The sequence below is a fragment of the Moschus berezovskii genome, chromosome 6, assembly GCF_049115385.1.
Source record: "Moschus berezovskii isolate FMDL1 chromosome 6, NW_MosBer_1.0, whole genome shotgun sequence".
NCBI classification, from domain to species: domain Eukaryota; kingdom Metazoa; phylum Chordata; class Mammalia; order Artiodactyla; family Moschidae; genus Moschus; species Moschus berezovskii.
In genome coordinates this window covers 54,380,781-54,404,796 of record NC_142465.1, presented here as the reverse complement: position 1 = coordinate 54,404,796, position 24,016 = coordinate 54,380,781, and the positions used below count along the sequence as shown (strand labels likewise).

Here is a 24,016-nt window from a genome sequence, read left to right as displayed (position 1 = left end):
CTTATTTGTTTTCTGACAAACACCTTTACAAACAGTGTCACAGAAGAGCTGATATTTTCAGAGGAATGGCCATTTGAACTTTTTGCCATTGTTTTGCAACTTTCCCACCGTTTGTCTCCAGAACTCTCTTTTTCATGCTGCACTGAAACTCTGCCCATTAAACAGTAACTCCCCATTCCTCCCTCCCTCCAGCTCGGACAATCACCATTCTACTTCCTCTCTCTGTGAAATGGACTACTCTAGATACCTCATATAAGTGGAATTATACAATATTTGTGTATGGCCTTTTGGGTCTAACTTATTTCACTTAGCATAGGATCTTCAAGGTTCATCCTTGTTGTAGCATGTATTAGAATTCCCTTCCTTTATAAGGCTGAATAATATTTCATTGTGAATATATATCACATTTTGTCTATCCACGCATCTATCAATGGACGTTTCTACCTATTATAATGCTGCTTTGAAATTAATATGTAAATATCTGTTCCAATTCTTTTTAAATAAAAATTTGAAACTGCCCTTAAGGAGTAAGGAATTGAGTTTAGAACTCAGAAGCATGAATTAAGATGAAGCCTCTTGGAAGTAATACCTGTATATTCTTCTAGCCTAAAGATGACAGGCCCCCTATGGAACTTGAAAAACATTAAAGATCAATACTATATTAAACGTGGTTCCTTTTGCATTTATAGATGCAAAATTCACCACATCAAACTCTCAGTGCCTTGCAAATCATCTCTAGGTATTCCATCTTCCCTCTCTGTATAGTGTGGGTTTTCCAAGTGTCCCATGAAGTTGTCATGAAAGACAAACCAATTGCTCTGGGACTCTTGAGACTGAGTTAGGTAGAAATGTTGATGACTTGATTATTGAGTCCTTTGATCCTACTGAGACTCTTGAGTCACAGTAATTAATAAATACATATATGAAGAATTAGTCATGGAAAGGGAGAGGTATCCTATCCCAAAAAGTTACCTTAGTTAACGTGCAGCAAAAGAGTTTAAACCATATCAGATGCAAAATGTGGAAACAGCGACAACCGAAAAATTATTTTTAAATTTAGAAGACTCAGCTGCTCAAAGCCAAGCCCATGGAAGTCAGAGAAAACAGTGATGAGTCAGAAGAGAGGTCCTCGCGTACACCCAAGCAGCTCACTCACTGATTTACTTTATTGGTTACAACTACATCTCACCTGAGGGCAAAGTGTTGCTTATGTTCAGATATGTACTGAATTTGGGTGCTACAACGTTCTGCTTTAAATGTGGCTGGTAAAAGGATTCTAACCATGTCCTCTTCTGTCTGTAGGAATAGATAATCTCTATGAGAGGGCACTTCACATCCGAAAACTGCTCCTGACGTTGCCCAGGTCGGTCCTTATAGTGATGAGGTACCTCTTTGCCTTCCTTAATCAGTAAGTACCACAATTCTTTGCCAAAATGCTCATTTTAATTCCCTGTGTACCACTCTGAAATCTTTGTTCTTGGATTCTGTAAAATGTACATTGGGTTCCTTTTACTAGTGGAGCCGAAGAGAAGATGATTGAATAGAGACTGAAGGTGCATTTTTCCTCAGCAGATCAAAGTCATCATGTGTGACCTACCTGATAAGGTCACACAATGACCTAAATAAACCTCATCACCAGATGTAGAAACTGTGGCCATAAATGCAAAAATGCACAAGTGTTACTAAAAAGAACACTTTTCAGTGAAATATGTGCTTTTTTCCAACTTCCATCCAAAGCCAGTGTCATAAATGTTTTTGTCAAAATGATATAAACCTCCAGCTCACTGCAGAAAATTTTTCTGTGATTTTTAATGTTATAGTCAGGGAAGGAAGGGAATTGTAGGTGAGACTTGTACACAGATCCAAAAAAGAATTGTCTGCAAATTGAGTATAACGAGACCTTGTCAAAAAGATGATATTTCTAAAGTGATCTTTAAAACAGTGTCACAGAAACCTTAAAAATCAGTACATTATTTTCAAGGAAACTTGACTCTTTTTAATTTAGGGAACTTGATTTCAGTTGTGTCACTTGTAGGAACTTGGGCTCCATGATAAGAACATCTTCCCCTGTTCTATCTGAGTCCCCTTGATCTTTAATGTTTCAATTAAGCAGTTTTTTTTTTTAATTAAAAAAATTCAGGTGGAGTAAACTTCAGGAAATGCTTTCTCACTCAAGCATGAGCTCTCCCTTCTTAAAATTAGAAAATTTTTTCTTCTGTTTTCACCAGAAGTGTTAAGTTCTTAAAAGCCATGGGGATTTATTACAACCCTGCTGACTCTTCCTAAAATCATACCATTCGGATTGACCACACACCCCCAGCCCCCAAGCCAAGTATCCTACAATAGGGAAACGCTGGCAGGGGACCCATACAGAATGGAAGCTAGTGACAGAAGTACAGAAGTCACCCCTGGAAATAAGCAGTACCAAGAGAGATGGGTGTAAATTATTTTAGGTTAAATGATACTATAAACTTTTATCTTTGAATAAGCCTAGTTACCCAGGTAGTTGTAAAAATCTGAAGGTTTGCCATCTTCACCTTTAATTGCACGCGCCTCTTGCCTGGAGAATCCCAGGGACGGGGGAGCCTGGTGGGCTGCCATCTATGGGGTCGCACAGAGTCGGACACGACTGAAGTGACTTAGCAGCAGCAGCAGCAGCTCCTTCCCCAACATGGACTGCCTCACATTCCTGCTGGTCCTCTACATGACGTTCATACCAAATATTCTTGACACGCCTAAGTGAAACCCACTGTGAACCAATCAACCACAATGGACTAGGGAAGCAAACTGACCATGAGTGAAGAAAGCTCTCAAAGTGTGAATCTGACTGACGGTGGATCTCAACAGACTAGCAACTGTGCCATGAGCCAAACATCGGCATTGCTTCCAGCATTTCTGCCCAGAGATGTCCCCTGGTTCCTGCACCTGCCTTCGTGCAGAGGCCAGGCCCAGTCTCTGGAGTAGGATACGTGGGACAGGAATTTTGGAAACAGAAAGAAGTTATTCTCTTTTCATTGTAAAATCAAAAATTTTATATCAGCTGTTTGCTCTTCAAGCCAGCACTAACTAAAGACCCAGAAAGACTGACTGTCCCCATTGAGCTTAAGTATGTCTTTTGAATATGAGATCATTCTTATTCTGAATCTCACTTTTCCTTCCTGCATTCATGTTGAAGGTGATCTGTAACATGATCGTTGGCTGTTCTTTCTGAACTGTTTTAAGATTTTGTGTTTGAGAAATGCAGAAAGGAAAGACATATGTTGCCTGTGAGAATTATACGTTTGTATTTTCTACCTTCTCGGCTATCTTATTTCCAAAACGGGGTAAAGTATCCTGTCACACGATATCTCAGTTTCTTTGTGTCTGTCAACATCTCACAAATGTAGCCGAGTCTCTTTTTCTGTCCTTCCATTTGTCATCTGCTCACCTGGATTTTACATTGCCTTTCAAGGTTGACATTCTATACACTGAAAGACAGATTCTCTAGATTCTCCCTGGAACAGCACCTTGCCCACGTGTTAGAGGCATAGCATAAAGAACTTCTTATTTTCAGTCCACTGTGGAAAATATCTCACCAACAGCCATTGAATTGAATTTTTAAATTAGTACTAGACAACTGGAAATCTCCCCCAAAGTTTGTATTTCACCAGCTTTAAATGGAATGCGAGAATTGAGGATTCTTTTCCCCTTCACTTGCACTTGTAATTGTCTTTTGTGACACTGGTTGTCACCTTGTATTGATCATCTTGCCCAAAAGCAAATTACAAAGCCTGGAGTTGCTTTCTTTCTTTCAGTGGGTACAAAGAAAAGGTGCTTTTGTTTTTCTCATGACTCCCCTTCAAGATTTTTGGGAAAAACTGAAATCTGAAATGCATTTGGTTAGTTGGAGGATAGTTTTAAAGATGATCATACTGTTTGCAAATGAAACTCTTTTACTTGATCCTGGTCTCCATTGTGTTAGAGATTATCTTAAACTCCCTTGTGACTTTCAAAAAAAATGCCACTTAATTAACAAACAATTATATTCCTTTTTCCATGTCTACCTAGTAGAAAGGTTGTAAGTTGCTTTACTTTCTTTGGAATTTGCTGAGCCACCTTAAAGTAGGATGAAATACTTTATTCTAATAAGAAAGCTCATTTTCAGAATAAGAAGTATCCTATTAAGCGTTTTCTTTTTTCCCCTTGTTCTTTTATAACTCCTGTTTTGCTTTCTTTCGTAGTCTTTCACAGTACAGTGATGAAAACATGATGGACCCTTATAACCTGGCCATCTGTTTTGGCCCTACATTGATGCCTGTCCCAGAGATACAGGATCAAGTGTCCTGCCAGGCTCATGTGAATGAGATTGTCAAAACCATCATCATCCACCATGAGACTATTTTCCCAGATGCTAAAGAGCTGGATGGCCCTGTTTATGAGAAATGTATGGCTGGAGACGAGTATTGGTAAGTCCAAGAATTTTAGTCTTTCCTTCTCCTCCTGGAAAAAATTCTAGAACTACAGATATCAACTTAATTAAAAAAAAAAAAAGAATTGACTATAAGATGTCAGTGCTTCCAATTTAAAAAAAGAAGCAGCAGGAACACTTGAGATAAATTAGAATATTAAATCCCATGACAGCACTGGCTTCTTCTTACGGAAATTCATATTCATTTCTCTTTTCCCTAAGCACAGCATCTTTCTAGATACATCTACCCCATCATGACTTTTGTAGAGAATGGTTTTTAAATAGAGAGCTGTATACATTTTTACTGTTATATCAAGAAAAGATAACTGAATTAAGAGACTTCATTTTCATTCCTAAATAGTTTTGATTCTATGGAAAGTATTTCAAAAGTTTCATTTTAAAGGAGCAGCTGTCAACTAAATGTGTTTTCATTCTTTCTTTCATTTTCATTCTTACTAATATTGTCCTAATCAATTACGCAAGTCATGGTCACTTTGAACAAAGTTGTTACATTATTATATTATTGGGATAAAAAATGTTTAATAAGACAATATAGTCACCTCCCAATGAAGGGTAAAACTGTATAATCCAAAGATAAGGAAACCCCAAAATGTTTATGTTCACTATTTGATATATGAGTTCCACCTTCTAAGAAATCATATACAGTAAAACTGGTTTTAATTCGTTGAGGTCCTCCTATGTGCCAGCTTCCCAGTGCATATGATCTCTTTTTTTCCTACTCTACCAAGTAAGTTAAGAGAGGCCAAGGAGCCAGGCCAATGACTAGTGGTTTCTGGAGGCAGCCCAAGTCTGTCTGATTCCTAAGTCCTCACAAGTCTTCCCACTCAGCAGTTGCCTCCCAGCCTCCCTCGAAAACTGCCCTGTGCAGCTCAGATTCAGGAGCAGCTGGAAATAGATTTGCCTAAGCCCTTCATTCTGGACTCTGCAGGATATTTGTTTCCCATTGCCTTACTGGGGATTAAGTAGAACAAGTAGCTGAAAAATCTAAATAACTGAAAGTACACTTTTTTTTTTTAACTTAAACCACAGTATAATTTAAACCACAAATGATCTTATGCCTTAAGACAATTCAGAGTTGACCATTTCCAGAAGTACTGCTTTCTAAATTAACAACAAAGCATGATAGATTCTATGTGTGTGTTAGTTGCTCAGTTGTGTCTGACTCTCTGCAACCCCATGGAGTGTAGCCCACCAGGGCTACATATTTTTAAAATATTTACTACATGCATGTACTGACATAAGCTTGGCTCTGGAAAGATAAGTGAATAAAAGTCAGTCCTAGTGAGTTTTTCAGAATTTTATTTTCAGAATTCAGAATTTTATTTTCCTAGTTGTATTTGTTTCAGGGCCAGTGTCAGTCATGTTTAGTATTTACAAATATCCAGGGCTCTATCAGTGAGCTGTGCCGTCTTATTCACTTTATCAGAGAGCAAATATATGGATGTCTGGTCAATATTATTTAATGTGTTGTAGTCTAGGACTTTTTGTGGTTGCTCCTTTTTTACAAACAGGGTAAAATCCGCATAATAAAGAGTCTTGAAGTCAGTAACATGTGCTTGATTATGTCTTCTCCCACACATGGTATTCTCTATAGATATCTCTTGTTTTAAACAGAAAGTCAGTATTATAGTAATCATCCTCATCCCCCAATGCCAGCAATATAAATGGGCCTTTACAGCAATGTCAGGTTTGTATTTGTAACCAATGCATTCCATTTATCAGCATACATTTGAGAAGTAATAGTGGTAATGTTCAAGGAGAAAATCTAACTCGCAGATATAAAAATGAACATGTGTCAAGAAAAGTTGAAAAAGATACTACAGCCAATTCAAAGCAGAAATCAAAGAGATCCATTTTTATGCAGTAGGGGATATTGAAATGAATTTGCAAACATTGGTATTTCCAGAGGGTGATAATCTTATTCCACTAGAATTCAACAAATTTTCATTTTTATACATAAGAATCATTTGTAATACTGTCAGTTTCCTACACGTCAGTTTTGTCATTACAGAGTTGTACTGTGTCAGATGAAGGGACATAGACTCCCATAAGATTACACAATCCTGGAGCCTCCAGCATTCCACTGAAAGGCTATCCAGGAATTCCTTTGCCATTCTGAAGTCTTCCGTTTTTCCTTATAGTAGCAGTTGTTCTGGAGAAGGAAATGGCAACCCACTCCAGTGTTCTTGCCTGGAGAATCCCAGGGACGGGGGAGCCTGGTGGGCTGCCGTCTATGGGGTCACACAGAGTCGGACACGACTGAAGTGACTTAGCAGCAGCAGCAGCAGTTGTTCAGTTTTGAAATTCACTTTGGCTTCATGATTTCTATTTCTGCTCCTCAGCGACAGCCCATACAGTGAGCACGGTACACTGGAGGAAGTGGATCAGGATGCTGGTACAGAGCCACACACCAGTGAAGATGGTATGCGCTTGTGCTCATGCTATTATAAAACTAGTCTTTATAGCCATTTTTATAACCATTTTTAAAGAATTACTTATATTGTACTCACTTTGGCAGCACATGTACCAAGAATTGCTTGTATTAAGAATTCAGTAGATACAAAATAATATTTACTAAATATGTGTAAACTACAAAGAATAACATTACAGGAACACCTGTGAAACCACCACCAAATTTAAGAAAAAGGTATCATTACCTTTTCACTTTCCTGAACGCATTGTCTTCCATACCCCTCAAGGTAAGCTCTGTGTTTGTGCTTTTAAATGGATTATTGTTTCATTTTCTGTTTTCTTGAACTTTTTTATAAATGGAATCATACTATATATATTTTCACTGTTTTCTACTCAGTATTATATTCCTGAAATTCATCCCCATCTTTGCATGCAATTATAATAATTTATTTACCACTGTATAGTATTCCATTGTATTTTTTTTATTATTGGTGAATACATGAGGTGTTTTCTGTTTTTTGCCATTAAAAACAGTTCAGGTATGAATATTTTGAACATGTACCTTGCTGCAGGTGTACAGGAGTTTCTCTCAGATATACACACCTAGGAGTAAGCATGTCTTCAACGTTGCTACATACTGCCAAACTATTTTTGAAAATGGTTGTAAGGGGACTTCCCTGGCAGTCCAGTGGTTAAGATCCTATGCTTCTGCTTCAGGAGGCATGGGTTCAATCCCTGGTCAGGGAACTAAGATCCCACCTATCACAAGAAGCAGCCAAAAAATAAGAAAATGGTTGTAGATCTACCCACTCCCACCAACAGTGTCTCAGCCTTTCAGTTGTATGTAGTCATCAACACTTGAGTTTATCAAATATTGTAGTCTTTGCCAATACTGTCAGGTGTGTAATGGTATCTCATTGTGATTTTAATGTGCATTTCTCTACTTACTGATGAAGATGTTTTAAAACATAGTATATTAATAGAAAACTTATGGTAAGAGTAAGGGGGTATGGTAAGGCCAACAGATCAGGAGATGATCACCAGTGAAAAAATAATCTGATGCTCACAGTTCCTAAGAGGAGGGGACACATCACACCTCAGGGGGCCAGGGAAAGCACCAGGGTCAGACGGGCAGGAGAACAACTGGCCAAGAGTTTTTATGGTGGTTTCCACAGGAAAGAACAGGCAAGGCAGGGTAAGCAGGGTTAGGATTGCCTAGTTTGAATAATTTCAGAGGGCTCTGTGACTGTCTCTGGTTGGTACCTGGCCATGAAGTGATTGCGGCAGGGAGATAGTGGCCTAAAGTATGGGAGCCCCAGAGAGGAAGTGGCTGGAGTATGGGCCCTGGATTGGTTGGTCTGCATTTGAATAGCACATTCCAGGTGAGTTGTTTACTAGGAATTTGCTATAACCCTGGAAGGGACAGTCCCTCCAGAGGGAGCAAATCCCCATACTAGAGAAAATTAAAAACATGGTTAATACAGATACAGTGATTTTTGTATGTTTAGATTTATTTTTGCAAAATTCCTATCAAATATTTTGCCACCTTAGGGCCTATTTGCCCACTGTTAGTTTCTCTGGGCTTTTTTTGCTTGGTTTAGTTTGGTTTGGTTTGGCTTTCGTTTTTCCTTGTAAAAGTTTATGAGGCTGGATCAAGTCCCTTATTGAGTATATGCTTTGCAAATATTTTCTGCCCTGTAGCCTGTCTTTCATGTGCCTGTTATGTCTTTTGCCAAACAGAGGATCTTAAGTTTAAAGGAGCTGAATTTACCCATATTTTCCTTCATGGTTGCTTCACTTTGTGTCTCCTTTAAGAAATCCTTATCCTGCTGGGCCTTGAAGTTAATGTAGAAGTTCTTCTATAGTCTCTTTTAAATCCTTTCAGGTTTTGTTTTTCACACATAGGGCTTAATTCTACCAGGAATTCATTTGGAGGTATGGTGTGAGGTAGGGATCTGTTCCTTTTTTCTCCATATGGATGCACAGCTGTCCCCACTGTCCCAGCCTTGACTGTCCTTTCTCTACTGCCCCACACCTTTATCATAAATCAAGTGTCCTCTCTGTGTGAGTCCATTTCTGGTGTCTGTTTTTTTCCATGGGTCTACTTGTTTATCCCTACACTGCTGTCTTCATTTTGATACCTTTTAATAAATCTCAATATTTGTCAAATCAAGACTTCTGACTTTGTTCCTCTTAACAATTCTTTGCCTTCTGCAATTTCACTTAAATTTCAAATTCAGTTTTTCAAGTTCTTAGAAACAAACAAGAAAAAACTAAAAACCTATTAAGGTTTAGATTGCAGTTGCACTGATTCTACATATATTAATATGGAAAGAATTTATATTTTTATAATATACAGTCCACAAACATCTTTCTAGTTAATGCTGCCCAATAAGCTTTTATACGTTTCTCTGTAAGAATCATTTTTTTCTCTAACTTCTTAAGTTTAATGTTTAACATTACTTTTTGACATTTTTAATATGAACATATAAAGCTGTCAGTTTTTTCTTAATACCTCTTTAGTTATATACATAATCCTTTTATTCCCTCTTTAACTATGACTAACCTGCTTTAAACTTATTCAGTTTTTTTTTTTTTCTCCCAAGTTCAATTCACTTTCATATCTGCTTGGTCATTTACTCTTTACTCATAATACTAATCCTTTCTATTGTGTTAGATTATGTGTCTAATTATTCAAAAAAGCTGAAGTCTTCCTGGATTTGTTTTTGTTGGCTTTTGCTCATCTGAGTTTTACTTCCAATGTGTTTTATATATTTTTTACATATTTCTTAGAATTTTATGGAATTTATTTACATTGAGGTAAAGGTATGTCCCTCCAGAGAGGCTTTTCATTTACTTCTGCCTGGGGCATAACCAGCTTGGAACCACAATAGATATTTAGTTTGAGTATTTTTCAGGCCACCCAGGCAGTATCAACTTAAAATACAAACCTGCCTGAGGGCTAGAATGTGGTTGGGATTCTGAGGTGATTTTTTTTTTTTTCCCAAGCCTTCAGATAGATTTTTTTCCTTAAATTCAAGGTCAGAGTGGTGAGAAGTATGGAGAGTAAGAAGGGAGGAGAATTTCAGAACTAGAAATCCACTGTGACACCGAGTTCGATACTTTGGTGGGGCTTAGAGTCTCCATACTGGGCAGCCCCTGGACCTAGTCTTTTTCCTCTGGTGGCTCAGAGGTTAAAGCGTCTGCCTGCAATGCTGGAGACCTAGGTTCGATCCCTGAGTCGGAAAGTTCCCCTGGAGAAGGAAATGGCAACCCACTCCAGTATTCTTGCCTGGAGAATCCCATGGATGGAGGAGCCTGGTGGGCTACAATCCACAGGGTCGCAAAGAGTCGGACACGACTGAGCGACTTCACTTCTAAGTTAACCAGGCAGGGGGAAGTGCTCTCAAGGCAAACTCTGACTTATATATTCTGGTGTTCTGTTTAAGTCCGTAGGTTCCTTCATTCATCAAGTTCAGTATTCCTCACTGTCATGATTAATGCAATTACGAAGTTTTTTTTGTGTTTTTTTTTAATCCAGCATTTTTAGTTGATTTCAGCAGGAAGGTTATCAAGGTGTCTAGAGTACACCCTCTGCTTTACAAAAAATTTTGACATTTTCAGAAACTTAAGTTGGAAGAAACTCTTTAAAGTGACAGCTTCTATTTCTGTGGGATTGCTTTTGAAAGTCTCTGAGCCCACCCTCTGCCATTCTTTTCTTTCTTTAGTCTTGAGTTTCGTTTCTCTATAATTCATTCCTTTTTCACTGGTGACTTTTCTAAGTGTTTCCTTGCTTGTCCCAGTGGCAGGAAAAGCCCATGACAGAGCCCCAGCCATCTCTCTTCCCAAACCTCAGTCTCACCAATGTACCGTCTGTCAGTTCTTACCTGTTCTTACCTCTTGGCTACAAAAGAGAAGTTTTCCTGCTGCTGCTAAGTCGCTTCAGTCGTGTCCAGCTCTGTGCAACCCCATAGACAGCAGCACACCAGGCTCCCCCATCCCTGGGATTCTCCAGGCAAGAACCCTGGAGTGGGTTGCCATTTCCTTCTCCAATGCACGAAAGTGAAAAGTGAAAGTGAAGTTGCTCAGTTGTGTCCGACTTCTAGCGGCCCTATGGACTGCAGCCTACCAGGCTCCTCCACCCATGGGGTTTTCCAGGCAAGAGTACTGGAGTGGGATGCCATCGCCTTCTCTGGAAGCTTTGCTGAGAGCTCTGTATTTGAGATAACATTTTGATCTTGTTCACCTGATAGTGTTAGAAAAGCATTGCTTACAAAGAACAGATGTTCTTGCCTGCAGTTAGACTCTTCCTATAACTAAATTAACCAGAGTATTGATCTATCTCTCTGATCACACAAGTATTGCATTTTCTTCCCTCTGTCATGGTATCACTAAAGAGAGTAACTTTTTTTTCCAAAAGAGAGGCTGTCACAGAACAAAATCATCATCTGCAAGGGCAGGGGTAACAGATGTAGGAGAGAAAGTGTCAGGGACAGGAAGGTCCCAAAGGGATAGCGTGATATACTAGCACTTTGTATAAAATTACAAAAAATGGAAATATAAGACTTGATAGCACCAGGCAGTCAGAAAATCAGCTCTGTTGAATGTTCTTTCTCTTGCACAAAATTATAATAGCCATGTAGGAAATGAAGTTATCACGTTCACCCTCGTTGTCATTATTGATAGCAGTAGCATTCTACTAAGCCTCTGCAGGACTTTGGGCTGTGTGACCCGACATGAAAGGGGTGTGGTGCATTGCCATGCCCTGAGATCGACTTGCTCTGCAATGACTAGACTGAGGCGTGTATAAATAGCTTATTGATTGACACTTGACTGTGAAATTTCTCTCGTGGGAGTAGAAAGAAGTCAAAATAATGAAATTGCTCAGAATTACTAGTTGATAGAGTAAGATCACCAATGAAGTATACTTCTGATTCATCTGGTCATTCTTTCATAATGTCTGTACCTTTGAACTAAATAAGCAAAGTCTGATCATCTTGCTGCTAGTTGTTTCAAAAAAGAAAGAGGTAATGAGCATAGAGGTCATGATGATGAAATTATGATAAAATATGTACATATCTATTAAACAGTCTTAAATGGCCCTTGGCCAGTGATGACAGTATATGATTGAATGGCATTAAAGAACATGAATAGCTCTCTCTTCCCTTTGACAGGTACATGGGTTGTATACTATGTTATGCTATTATATTTCCATTTTTCAGTAAAACAGTTTAAACATATGGGTGTAGCACATAAGAATTTGCAGACTGCATGTCATGAAGCTCTTTTTAATCAATTGGCATGCCTTCATTCCTCCATAAATGTTTATTCGTGTCCCTTACACCACAGACATGTTTATTTCTGTCCCTCAGGGACACCTGGGGTAAAAAATGTGGTATCTGTCATCTTGGTTCAAGCAGGATTTACTTTTTATGTGCAAGTTTAGAACAAAGGATAAAGTCAGTCCCCTTGAATAAAGAGTTCTATTTCCTCCTCTATGAGCAGACTTGTGGATATTTAATTAAACTGCTATTTATATTAAAATATTTTTAGGATGGAATGATGGAGCGTTAACATATCTAAAAGTTATTGTCAGGTGTTAAAGAACTTAAATTGTTGTTTTAAAATTATTTTTACACCTACCTTGTTGAGAAGTATACCATGTACAGATTATAGTGTTTCATTCTTCCATATGAATTATTATTTACTTAAGCATCTACTGATTTACTAGCAAAGGATGAGACTTTTTTCTGTTTATTTTAAATATACAGCAGAAATTCACCCCGGTCTTCATAGAAGATAAATCCTAAGCTTTTTAAATACGTTTGTTGATTTTTATGTTCATGCTGTCCCAGAGAATGTTTGCATTTTTTAAGTGAGAAAGAAGCTTAGCCGGCTATCCAGAGATTTCATTTGTAGTTATTTCATATGAGTACAACAGGTATTGAAGATATTGCATTAAACTTTGGGAAGAGATTAACTCTTTTAAATGAAAAGGTTTGTTACCAAGGGAAATAGAAGATAATAAGTTCCTGACAAAATATTTGACAGTTTTTAATCTATTATGTGTACATATATTCTAAAGCATTTCTAAAGTAACAACATACATGTTCAGTTTTTAACAAATCAGGTTGCTCACTACATAGAGTTCTCAAAGAATAATACCACTTGTACTGACCCTTTTTAGTTCTGTTTCTTTTGATTAGAAGTTCACTCACCTGTTGTTGGTAGCAGGGATAAGGATGGGGTGATGGTGAGAGAAGAGAGGAAAGACCATGGAGCCACCAGTCCTGGGCTTTTTGCAGTAACCTGAATCACAAAAAGCAACTCTTGTAGTTGTTTTGAGTGGTTTGTCCTCTTATTTGCTTCAGTATTTGTGGTCAGAATTAAAATAGAGCTGAAATTCCAATTCTAGGCCCAGAGTTTGATATCTCTTTCCAGCTTTTGATTTTGAGATCACGGTAGACTCATATGCAGCTGTAAGAAACGCTACAGAGAGATGCCACACACCTCCCCCCGCCGTCTCCCCCCAGTAGTAACTAACATCTTACATCACTGTTGCTACTATCACAAGGACACTGACACTGACACACTCCATCCACTATAGTCACATTTCACCAGTTTTACATGCACTCACCTGTGTGTTTACTTAGTTCTACACAGTTTTATCACACATGTAGATTTGTGTGACCACAGTCAAAATCAAGAACAGTTGCATCATAGGGACCCCTTTGTGCTACCCTTTCGTAGCCAAAGCCATTTCCTTCCATCGCTTCCCCCCACCCTAGCCTCCAGCGATCACTAATCTATTCTCCATCTCAGTTATTAGGTCATTTCAAGTATGTCATATGAATGGCCTTGTGCAACATGTAACTTTTTGAGGTTGGCTTTTTCTCATTCACCATTGTTCCTTTCAATACCTTTTGATCCTAGAAGATATTTTTGAATCTGGTCTCTTAAGTAGGTATGCTTGTTTCACAAGTGATATCCAGAATTTGGTTTTGATACTAGAAAAAATAAAGTTATCTTTATACTTGATGGTAAGATTTGATAGTGCCAAAAAAAATACCTAATAAATATATTCAAACAAACAATATTTAATGTGGTGATATCTGTAAACTTGTTTTTAAAATAGGTAAATAAAGCATAAACTTCTTGGTGTTCTAGAATAGTGACTCTTACATGTTACCAGTTCAGTTCAGTCGCTCAGTCGTGTCCAGCTCTTTGCAACCCCATGAATCACAGCACGCCAGGCCTCCCTGTCCATCACCAACTCCCGGAGTTCACTCAAACTCATGTCCATTGAGTCGGTGATGCCATCCAGCCATCTCATTCTCTGTCATCCCCTTCTCCTCCTGCCCCCAATCCCTCCCAGCATCAGAGTCTTTTCCAGTGAGTCAACTCTTCGCATGAGGTGGCCAAAGTATTGGAGTTTCAGCTTTAGCATCAGTCCTTCCAGTGAACACCCAGGACTGATCTCCTTTAGAATGGACTGGTTAGATAGTATTAACATGTTGCCTGGGAACTTCATCAGTGTCAAAGTAATATTGGCGCTATTGCAGAGAACATTACAACCCAAGGAGAGATTTTATATATTACAAAGTTTTAAATATTTTTATTAGACTGTCATGATCTCTCTAGTACAAGGCTATAGAAATTAAGATCTAATTTTCAATTTTTCTTTGCCTGAGAAACTGATGACAGAAAGAGGATGTTTTTCTTTATCCCTTTTAACAGCATCATTTTCTCATTGCCTTGATTTATTACCTTGTTCTATCTGGTTATTAAAATGACCTTGTTTCTTTCTAAAGCCTCATATAGACCTTTCAGTTAGTGTATCATGCCTTCCTGACAACCCTGCCCCTCATTGTTTTCTGGTGTGTTCTTTGTAGAATGTGAGCCAATAGAAGCGATAGCCAAGTTTGACTACGTTGGGCGGTCTGCCAGAGAATTGTCCTTCAAGAAGGGCGCTTCCCTGCTGCTGTATCACCGCGCATCGGAGGACTGGTGGGAAGGAAGGCACAACGGGCTTGATGGGCTTGTGCCCCACCAGTACATAGTGGTGCAGGATATGTGAGTAGTGCCAGCTTCCATCACCTGAGTGCTCCCAGGAGAAGACTCCAGCTGCTGTTCTTCCATTGTTCTTACCTTGGTCTTGTGAGAAAAGAGAAGGGATTTCTGAGCTGGGCTCAGTTCTTCACCTTGCTGATGGAAAATGAAAACCTGTTGGCCGGGAAGTACTGTTAGCAAGGACCCATGCTCTCCCAGCAGGTCTGGAGCAAGGACTAGTGGGAGATGCCTTCTGAAGCTTTCAGGTTCTTAGAAAAACACCCTGTGCAGAGGCTAGTTTTAGGAGCTGAAGTGGCACGGCTAACTCCTAAAACAGTGGTGCCTTAGTGTCTGTTTTAATTCCAAATTCCCCAAAGGGAGGCTCCTGACTTCAGATCTAAAGAGAATCATCTCCAGGCTTCTTTTTTAATTTTGCTTATGAGAAAGCTCTACTTTCAAAAATACTTAAAGTGGTATCTTCCCATCTGGTCTTATTATTAAGTAAAAGTAACAAGTTACAAAATAACATGTACAGTATAATCTTAATTTTGTGACTATGGTATTTCACAATGCAGCACCAATTTAGGAACAGCTTTTCAAGGAAAAGAGAAAAATACCACATAAAATGCATACAGTGATTAATTCAGCCTAATTTTAAACTGTTAAAATGTCTCTCAGACTCCAAGAAATATGTGTGTGTGTGTGTGTGTGTTATGCAGACATACAGTCCTAAAGTACACAAACATATAAATATATACAGTAAATACTATACGTACATGTGGACATTCTTATAGATAGGTATGCCAGGCAGAGGAGAAAAGCAGAGAAAGATATTTTCTAGAATTCAAACAGGGTTGTCTCTGGATGTTATATTATGGGCCATTTGTCATCTGAATTTTCCAATTTACCTGCCATGAAATGATGCTATATTTATAGTGAAAAGAAACAAGTTATGTTAGTAAGAGAAAGACTTGCATACATAAATGCCATCACTTATTTGTCCCCATTCATCAAGCAAAAGACCCTCACTCTTGATTCTTACTGTCTCAGGGATGATACATTTTCAGACACTCTGAGCCAGAAAGCCGACAGCGAGGCCAGCAGTGGGCCGGTAACTGAAGATAAGTCTTCATCCAAGGATATGAACTCCCCAACAGACCGACATCCTGATGGCTATTTAGCCAGGTAGGTGGACTCCCAAGCCTCCACTTCTCCAGGGGTTCTGAGGAGCTGTGGCATCCACAGCCTTGCAGAATTACCCAGTGTGACAACCTCTGCTGTTCTCTCTGTTTAGACAAAGAAAAAGGGGAGAGCCACCCCCTCCAGCAAGGCGTCCTGGCAGGACCAGTGATGGCCATTGCCCCCTCCATCCCCCACATGGTCTTTCCAACTCCTCAATTGACCTGGGGTCCCCAAGCCTGGGCAGTCATCCCCGGGGCCTGCTGCAGAACCGTGGGCTCAACAACGACAGTCCTGAGAGGAGACGTCGGCCAGGCCACGGCAGCCTAACCAACATCAGCCGACATGACTCCCTCAAGAAGATCGACAGCCCTCCTATTAGAAGGTCCACATCATCAGGGCAATACTCAGGCTTCAACGACCACAAGCCGCTGGACCCAGAGACAATCGCTCAGGTAGGCTGCTTTGAAGAGAATATTGCATGCTAAGTACCAGGGTATGATGAAGGAGGCATTACAGGAGTTACTTTCTAAAGCCATATCTTTTGTATAGAACCAACTAAAGAAAACAGAAATTAGCCCATTCTCTGAGGCCATTTGTTCATCCTAAAGGAAATGAGTCCTGAATATTCATTGGAAGGACTGATGTTGAAGCTGAAACTCCAATACTTTGGCCACCTGATGCGAAGAACTGACTCATTGGAAAAGACCCTGATGCTGGGAAAGATTGAGGGCAGGAGGAGAAGGGGACGACAGAGGATGAGATGGTTGGATGGCATCACCGACTAAATGGACATGGGTTTGGGTGAACTCCGGGAGTTGGTGATGGACAGGGAGGCCTGGCGTGCTGCGGTTCATGGGGTCGCAAAGAGTCAGACACGACTGAGCGACTGAACTGAACTGAACTGAGGCCATTTGTTACAAGAAGGGCCCAAATATTGGGTTGGCCAAAAAGTTCATTCTAGTTTTTCCGTACTATCAGAACGAAGTTTTTGGCCAGTTCAATGTATTGGGTTCATAGTGATTTAAACAGAGACGTGGCAGAAATGTGACCCAGGACAGTCAAACCCATCACTCCTGAATGGCCAGAACGATTCAGAAAAAAAAGAATGAGGAAAGACTAGCCCTCCCAGATCTTGAACATATGCTTGAACTAGTAAAACAGACAGATCAAGGGAACAGAATGAAGAACCCTGAAACAGAACATTTTTAGTGTATGATGAAGGTGACACTTTCAACTTAGGAAATGAAAGATTAGTCAATAAAGGAAGTGAAAAATAATGGTTGACTGTTTGAAGAACAACAAGTCTAGCTGCTGTGTCACTCCCGAATGCACGTGTATCTTCACTTCCCAACAGTGACATGACTGCAGAGAAGGGCTTTGTAGTTTTTTTTCTAATGATTAGAATTGACAAAGTGTAAGTAAAATAATATTAATGGATTTTTCCATCATTCTACCATTTTTTTCCTCTGGCTCTTTTTAAAGCACAAGCCATCAGAAAATATATGTATGACAGGAAAAAAAAAAAAAAAACTGAATCACTATCCTGTACATCTGAAACTAACACAGTATTGTAAATCAAGTATACTTCAATGGGGGAAAAAAGTGGCCAGTGAAAAAGGAGGTGAAAGAGATTCACGGTTTGCCATTTGAGTAAAGTGTCTTCTAGCTACCACTGAAGCTTAAAAAAGTGAGAAATTAATGAAGCAAACATGGGGAAGTATTAAAGATGGGTCATTTTTAATCAAGAGCACTCCAGGAAACCTGCATTTTGATATGACAAATTTCCAAGCTATTTTCATTGTCCTAACTAAAAAGAATTTTGGAAAACAATTAGATTATGTGGAGAGTTTAATGTCTTTTTACAAAATTAATCCAATTTTAAGTGCACAATAATTTTTCAGCAAAAATCAAAAAGGCTTTTGACCTTTTTGGGTTTTTGTCTGTTTGAAAGGCAATGCAGAGTCCTTTGAGGTGTGTTTAGAACCAGTGATATTTGACTATAACTGAATTTAATGATTTGAAAAATCCATAACATCATTGCTTATTAAAAAGCATATGAAACATTATTTAGGTTAGAGAGACAGGGAATTAGGAGCTTAGTAGTGGAAAGGCATAATAAGGTCTACTTTAACCCTTTTGCTTCTAGAACCAGGAAATCCTTTAACTGTAAATCATAAAAACTCAACAGATACACCAGGCTCTGCGTATTTTCTCTGGGGCTAATACTTGTAAAAAAACAAATCCATATATTTAGCGTCAAATGGAAATCACATATGAAAAGAATCACTTGTGAAGTGATGTCATCCTCACAAAATGGCTTCCAGCTGTATCCTTTATTTATCTTTCCATCTCTCATCTTCAGATTTTCCCATGGGGATAAGTGAGCCTGCCATCATGGTATTCATACCAAAAACACGCAAATTCTTTCAGTAAATAAGTGGAACGAACCCCTGATGGAGCTTTTTTAAAAATGCAAGTTATCCTTATGTGATCACTGAATCTTTGTTTATTCATTTAGCAAGTCTTTATTGAGCACTTACTGTATGGCAGCTCCCATGATAAACATTATAGACAGTTATATCAGTGGTCAGTCGCTGCATGAAGGTACTTGTAAATCAGTGGGGGAGGTGGGTGTGAAGATCAATTCCTGCTCTCCAGAGCTGCAAACTAATGCTCGAGGTGAGTGGAAGTCCTGAAAATGTAGATAAGAGGCATTTCAATCACACTAGTGCAATGGCCCTCTACCTACCTCACACAGTACTCTGTGTGTGTGTGAATAAACAATGTAAAACAGATCCTCTTAACCTTTTTTGTTTTTTGGAATTTAGTTGCTTTACAGTGTTGTGTTAGTTTCTGCCATATAGCACAGTGAATTAGCCTCACAGATACATCAACCCCCTCTTTGTCACCAGTGAGCCCTGAGTAGAGCTCCCTGTGCTACACAGTAGCTTCTCACCTTAACCTTGTCTAAGTGTACAGGTCAGTAAAGTATTCACATTGCTGTGTGACAGATCTCCAGAATTTTTTCATCCTGCGAAACTGAAACTCTGTACCCATTTGAGAACAATGCCTATTTTCCCCTCCCACCCCGGCCCTGCCCAGGCTCTAGCCACCGCCATTCTACTTTCTCCTTCTGTGAATTTGACTACCTCATATAAGTGGAATCATGCAGTGTTTGTCTTTTTGTGACTGGCTTATTCCATTTAATACCTTTAAGAGGTAGCCACATCGTGGCATCCTTTATCCTGGGTGTTCATTGGAAGGACTGATGCTAAGGCTGAAACTCCAATACTTTGGCCACCTCATGCGACGAGTTCACTCATTAGAAAAGACTCTGATGCTGTGAAGGATTGGTGGCGGGAGGAGACGGGGACGACAGAGAATGAGATGGCTGGGTGGCATCACCGACTCGATGGACATGAGTTTGAGTGAACTCTGGGAGTTGGTGATGGACAGGGAGGCCATGCTGTGATTCATGGGGTCGCAAAGAGTCAGACACGAATGAGCGACTGAACTAAACAGAACAATCCCGTGTACATATACAGCACATTTCACTTACCCATTCCTCTGGCAGTGGTGCACACTGGTATACACTTACCTTTTTACAACAAATACTTTGTGAGTGAGTGAAGTCGCTCAGTCATGTCCAACTCTTTGCAACCCCGTGGACTGTAGCCTGCCAGTCTCCTCCGTCCATGGGATTCTCCAGGCAAGAATACTGGAGTGGGTTGCCATTTCCTTCTCCACGGGATCTTCCCAACCCAGGGATCGAACCTAGATCTCCCACATTGCAGGCAGACGTTTTAACCTCTGAGCCACCAGGGAAGCCAAATACTTTGTAATTTCCCCTTTATTATCTGAAATAAATGGATAGATGATATACCTAATTTTTTAAAAAACATATAAAGCCCTAAATACAATAAAAAAGAAAAATAGAAATATTAAACGAATGTAGTTCAGTTAATGATTAACTAAACTAGAAGATGGGCTTCCCAGGTGGTGCTAGTGGTAGTGAACCCACCTGCCAATGCAAAAGATATGAGAGATACAGGTTCAATCCCGGGGTCATGAAGATCTCCTGGAGGAAGGCGTGGCAACCCAGTCCAGTATTCTTGCCTGGAGAATCCCATGGACCAAGGAGCCTGGAGGGCTACAGTCCATAGCGTCAGACACAACTGAAGCGACTTCAGCACACATGCACGCTTGAAGACAAATGAAAGAGTGAGGTGCTTTCACGTACATGTAGACTCACCATAAATACAATTAAAAAGGAACATTGAGGGGCTTCCTTTGTGGCTCAGTAGTAAAGAATCTGCCTGCCAGTGCAGAAGACATGGGTTTGATTCCCTGATCCAAGAAGATCCCACATGCTGTGAAACAGCTAAGCCTGTGCACCAGTACTATTGAACCATTACTCCAGAGCCTGCACGCTGCAGTTAGTGGGCCCATGTGCTACAGCTATTGAAGCCTGCATGCTCTAGAGCCTGTGCCCCACGAGAAGCCACTGCAATGAGAAGCTGGCACACCACAAATAGAGAAAAGCTCAAGTAGCAATGAAGACCCAGAACAGCCATATGTAAATAAGTTTTTAAAAAATTTAATGTACATTGAAATGAGTATTAAGTTAACTAGTCTCAACTCAGTTTCCATAATGGTGTTCCCATGAGTGATATGATTTTTTAAAGTGGTGGACCACCCTCTGTCAAACATGCTGAGTCGCTTCAGTCATATCCCAACTCTTTGCGACCCTATGGAATATAGCCTGCCAGTTGCCTCTGTCCATGGGTTTCTCCAGCAAGAATACTGAAGTGGGTTGCCATGCGCTCCTCCAGGGGATCTTCCCTACCCAGGGATTGAATGTGTGATTCTTTCGTCTATGTATTGGCAGGCGGGTTCTTTACCAGTAGTGGTCATACAGTTCTAATCAAAGCAGAGTATAATTTACATGATGGTTTCATTCTTAGAAAACTTCAGTTCAGTTCAGTCGCTCAGTCGTGTCCGACTCTCCACGACCCCATGAATCACAGCACGCCAGGCCTCCCTGTCCATACACTATAAAAAAAAATTTTGTGTTTATATATAAGAAAGAGTTAAGTTCTAGACTCAGATTATTATAAAAAAAAAATTTCACCTACATAAATGTCTGGAGGATATTAAAAAGTTGAACAAGATCTGGGGCAATTCATTTCATGTAAATTATCCAGATACTTGCTAGATATCCAATACCTCTGCTCACTAAATGCTATCCAGTTATTTTGACATTTAAAAATACACAACACACCATATTACAGAAATGCTCTTTATGGAGCAGTACCACTACCATTGAGACCTACTGAACAGAAGCATCAGGGACGGCTTGAAGTCAATTTTGAAGAACTGCTAGGAGTTAGCCAAGTATATAATAAGTGCTCAAAAATTATTTGTTGAATGAATGAAAAACACCTGATTTTTCTTAAGAAATTGCTGGTCTAAATTTAAGCCACTTTTTACCATAGATTGAAATAGAATTCTATATAAGATGTCAGCATGTAAGGGCAAAACCACCAGAAGACTGCCAAGTGCCTCAGAATGGCCAGTGCTTGCTCTCTGGCTCCATGAGCCATTGGAGCCATTTCATCTGTCTCCTGCACCTTCAGAGTCACAGTAGTTATGTGAAATAGCATTGAGTTTACACACATTACACACTGCTGTTAAAACCGTCATGCTTTTTGCTAGTCTGCTTGCTTTGAAGTATGCGAGTTTGTGTGAGGCTTAAAATGAAGAAAGAAGGGAAAACCACTAGACCATTCAGATATGACCTAAATCAAATCCCTTATGATTGTACAGTGGATGTGACAGATTAAAGGGATTAGACCTAGTAGCCTGAAGAACTATGGATGGAGGCTCGTAACGTTGTACAGAAGGCAGTGACCAAAACCATCCCCAAGAAAAAGAAATGCAAGAAAGCAAAGTGGTTGCCTGAGGAGACTTTACAAATAGCTAAGGAAAGAAGAGAAGTGTAAGGCAAAAGAGAGAGGGAAAGATATACCCAACTGAATGCAGAGTTCCAGAGAATAGCAAGGAGAGATAAGAAAGCCGCCTTAAATGAACAATGCAAAGAAATAGAGGAAAACAATAGAATGGGAAAGAAAGACTAGAGATCAAGAAAATTGGAGATAAAGGGAACATTCATGCAAGGTTGGGCACAATAAAGGACAGAAATGGTAAGGACCTAACAGAAACAGAAAAGATTAAGAAGAGGTGGCAAGAATACATAGAAGAACTGTACAAAAAAGGTCTTCATGACCCAGATAATCACGATGGTGTGGTCACTCACCTAGAGCCAGACATCCTGAAGTCAAGAGGGACTTAGGAAGCATTACTACACACAAAGCTAGTGGAGCTTATGGAATTCCAGCTAAGCTATTTCAAATACTAAAAGATGGTGCTGTTAAAGTGTTGCACTCATTATACCAGCAAATTTGGAAAACTCAGCAGTGGCCACAGGACTGGAAAAGGTCGGTTTTCATTCCAGTTCCAAAGAAGGGCAATGCCAAAGAATAGCTACACTACTATACAACTGCGCTCACTTCACATTTTAGCAAGGTAATGCTCAAAATCCTTCAAGGTGGATTTCAGCAGTATGTGAACTGAGAAATTCCGGATGTACAAGCTGGATTTGGAAAAGCCAGAGGAACCAAAGATCACATTGCCAACATTTCTTGGATCATGGAGAAAGCAAGGAAATTCCAGAAAAACATTTACTTCTGCTTCATTGACTACGCTAAAACCTTTGTGTGGATCACAACAAACTGGAAAATTCTTAAACAGATGGAAATACCAGACCACCTGACCTGCCTCCTGAGAAACCTGTATGCAGGTCAAGAACCAACAGTTAAAACTGGACATGGAACAATAGACTAGTTCAAAATTGGGAAAGGAGTACAACAAAGGTGTATTTTGTCACCCTGCTTATTTAACTTACATGAAGAGTACATCATGCAAAATGCTGGGCTGGATGACTCACAGGCTGGAATCAAGATTGCCAGGAGAAATATCAACAACCTCAGATATGCATATGATATCACTCTATGGCAGAGAGTAAAGAGGAACTAAAGAGCCCCTTGATAAGGGTGAAAGAGGAGAGTGAAAATGCTGGCTTAAAACTCAGCATTCAGAAAACTAAGATCATGGCATCTGGCCCCATCACTTGCAAATAGATGGGGAAACAATGGAAACAGTGACAGACTTTATTTTCTTGGGTTCAAAAATGACTGCAGACAGTGACTGCAGCCATGAAATTAAAAGATGCTTGCTCCTTGGAAGGAAAGCTATGACAAACCTAGATAGCGTATTAAAAAGCAGAGACATTACTTTGCCCAACAAATGTCGGTGTAATCAAAGCTATGGTTTTTCCAGTGGTCATTTATGGATAGTGGAGGACAGCGGAGCCTGTCATGCTACAGTCCATGAGGTTCCGAAGAGCCAGACACAACTTAGCAACTGAACAACAACAATATGGGTACTTTACATTAGCATTAATTATCAACTTCATCTGTCTGATTACTTTTTTCCAGTTAATTATTGAGTTATTGACACACAATACTGTACATAAGTTTAAGGTGTATAGCATACTAATTTGACTTATACACATTATAAAATGATCAGCACGGTGGGTTTAGTGAACATCCATCATCTCATAGAGATGTAAAATTAAAGAAACAGAAAAAAAACATTTCCTTGTGATGAGAACCATTAGGATTTACTCTCTTAACCACTGTCATATATATGACATATATAATATATATATATGACCTACAACAGTGTCAATTATATTTATCATGTTGTACATTATATCCATAGTACTTATTCATCTTATAACTGGAAGTTCATTTCTTTCAACTGCCTTCATCCAGTTGCCCCAAC

The 24,016-nt window shown here is 39.5% G+C and overlaps 1 protein-coding gene across 1 annotated transcript in view; it reads left to right on the top strand.

Annotated features, from left to right (window-relative positions):
• The window catches only part of SRGAP1 (SLIT-ROBO Rho GTPase activating protein 1), a 327,863-nt gene that overhangs the window by 294,691 nt on the left and 9,156 nt on the right, over positions 1–24,016 (top strand). Inside the window, exons 16-21 of the mRNA XM_055395643.2 lie at positions 1,303–1,408; positions 4,221–4,445; positions 6,811–6,890; positions 14,773–14,953; positions 15,980–16,114; positions 16,224–16,563. Of these exons, the coding sequence (XP_055251618.1) occupies positions 1,303–1,408; positions 4,221–4,445; positions 6,811–6,890; positions 14,773–14,953; positions 15,980–16,114; positions 16,224–16,563 (1,067 nt within the window). The remainder of the gene's footprint in view (positions 1–1,302; positions 1,409–4,220; positions 4,446–6,810; positions 6,891–14,772; positions 14,954–15,979; positions 16,115–16,223; positions 16,564–24,016) is intronic.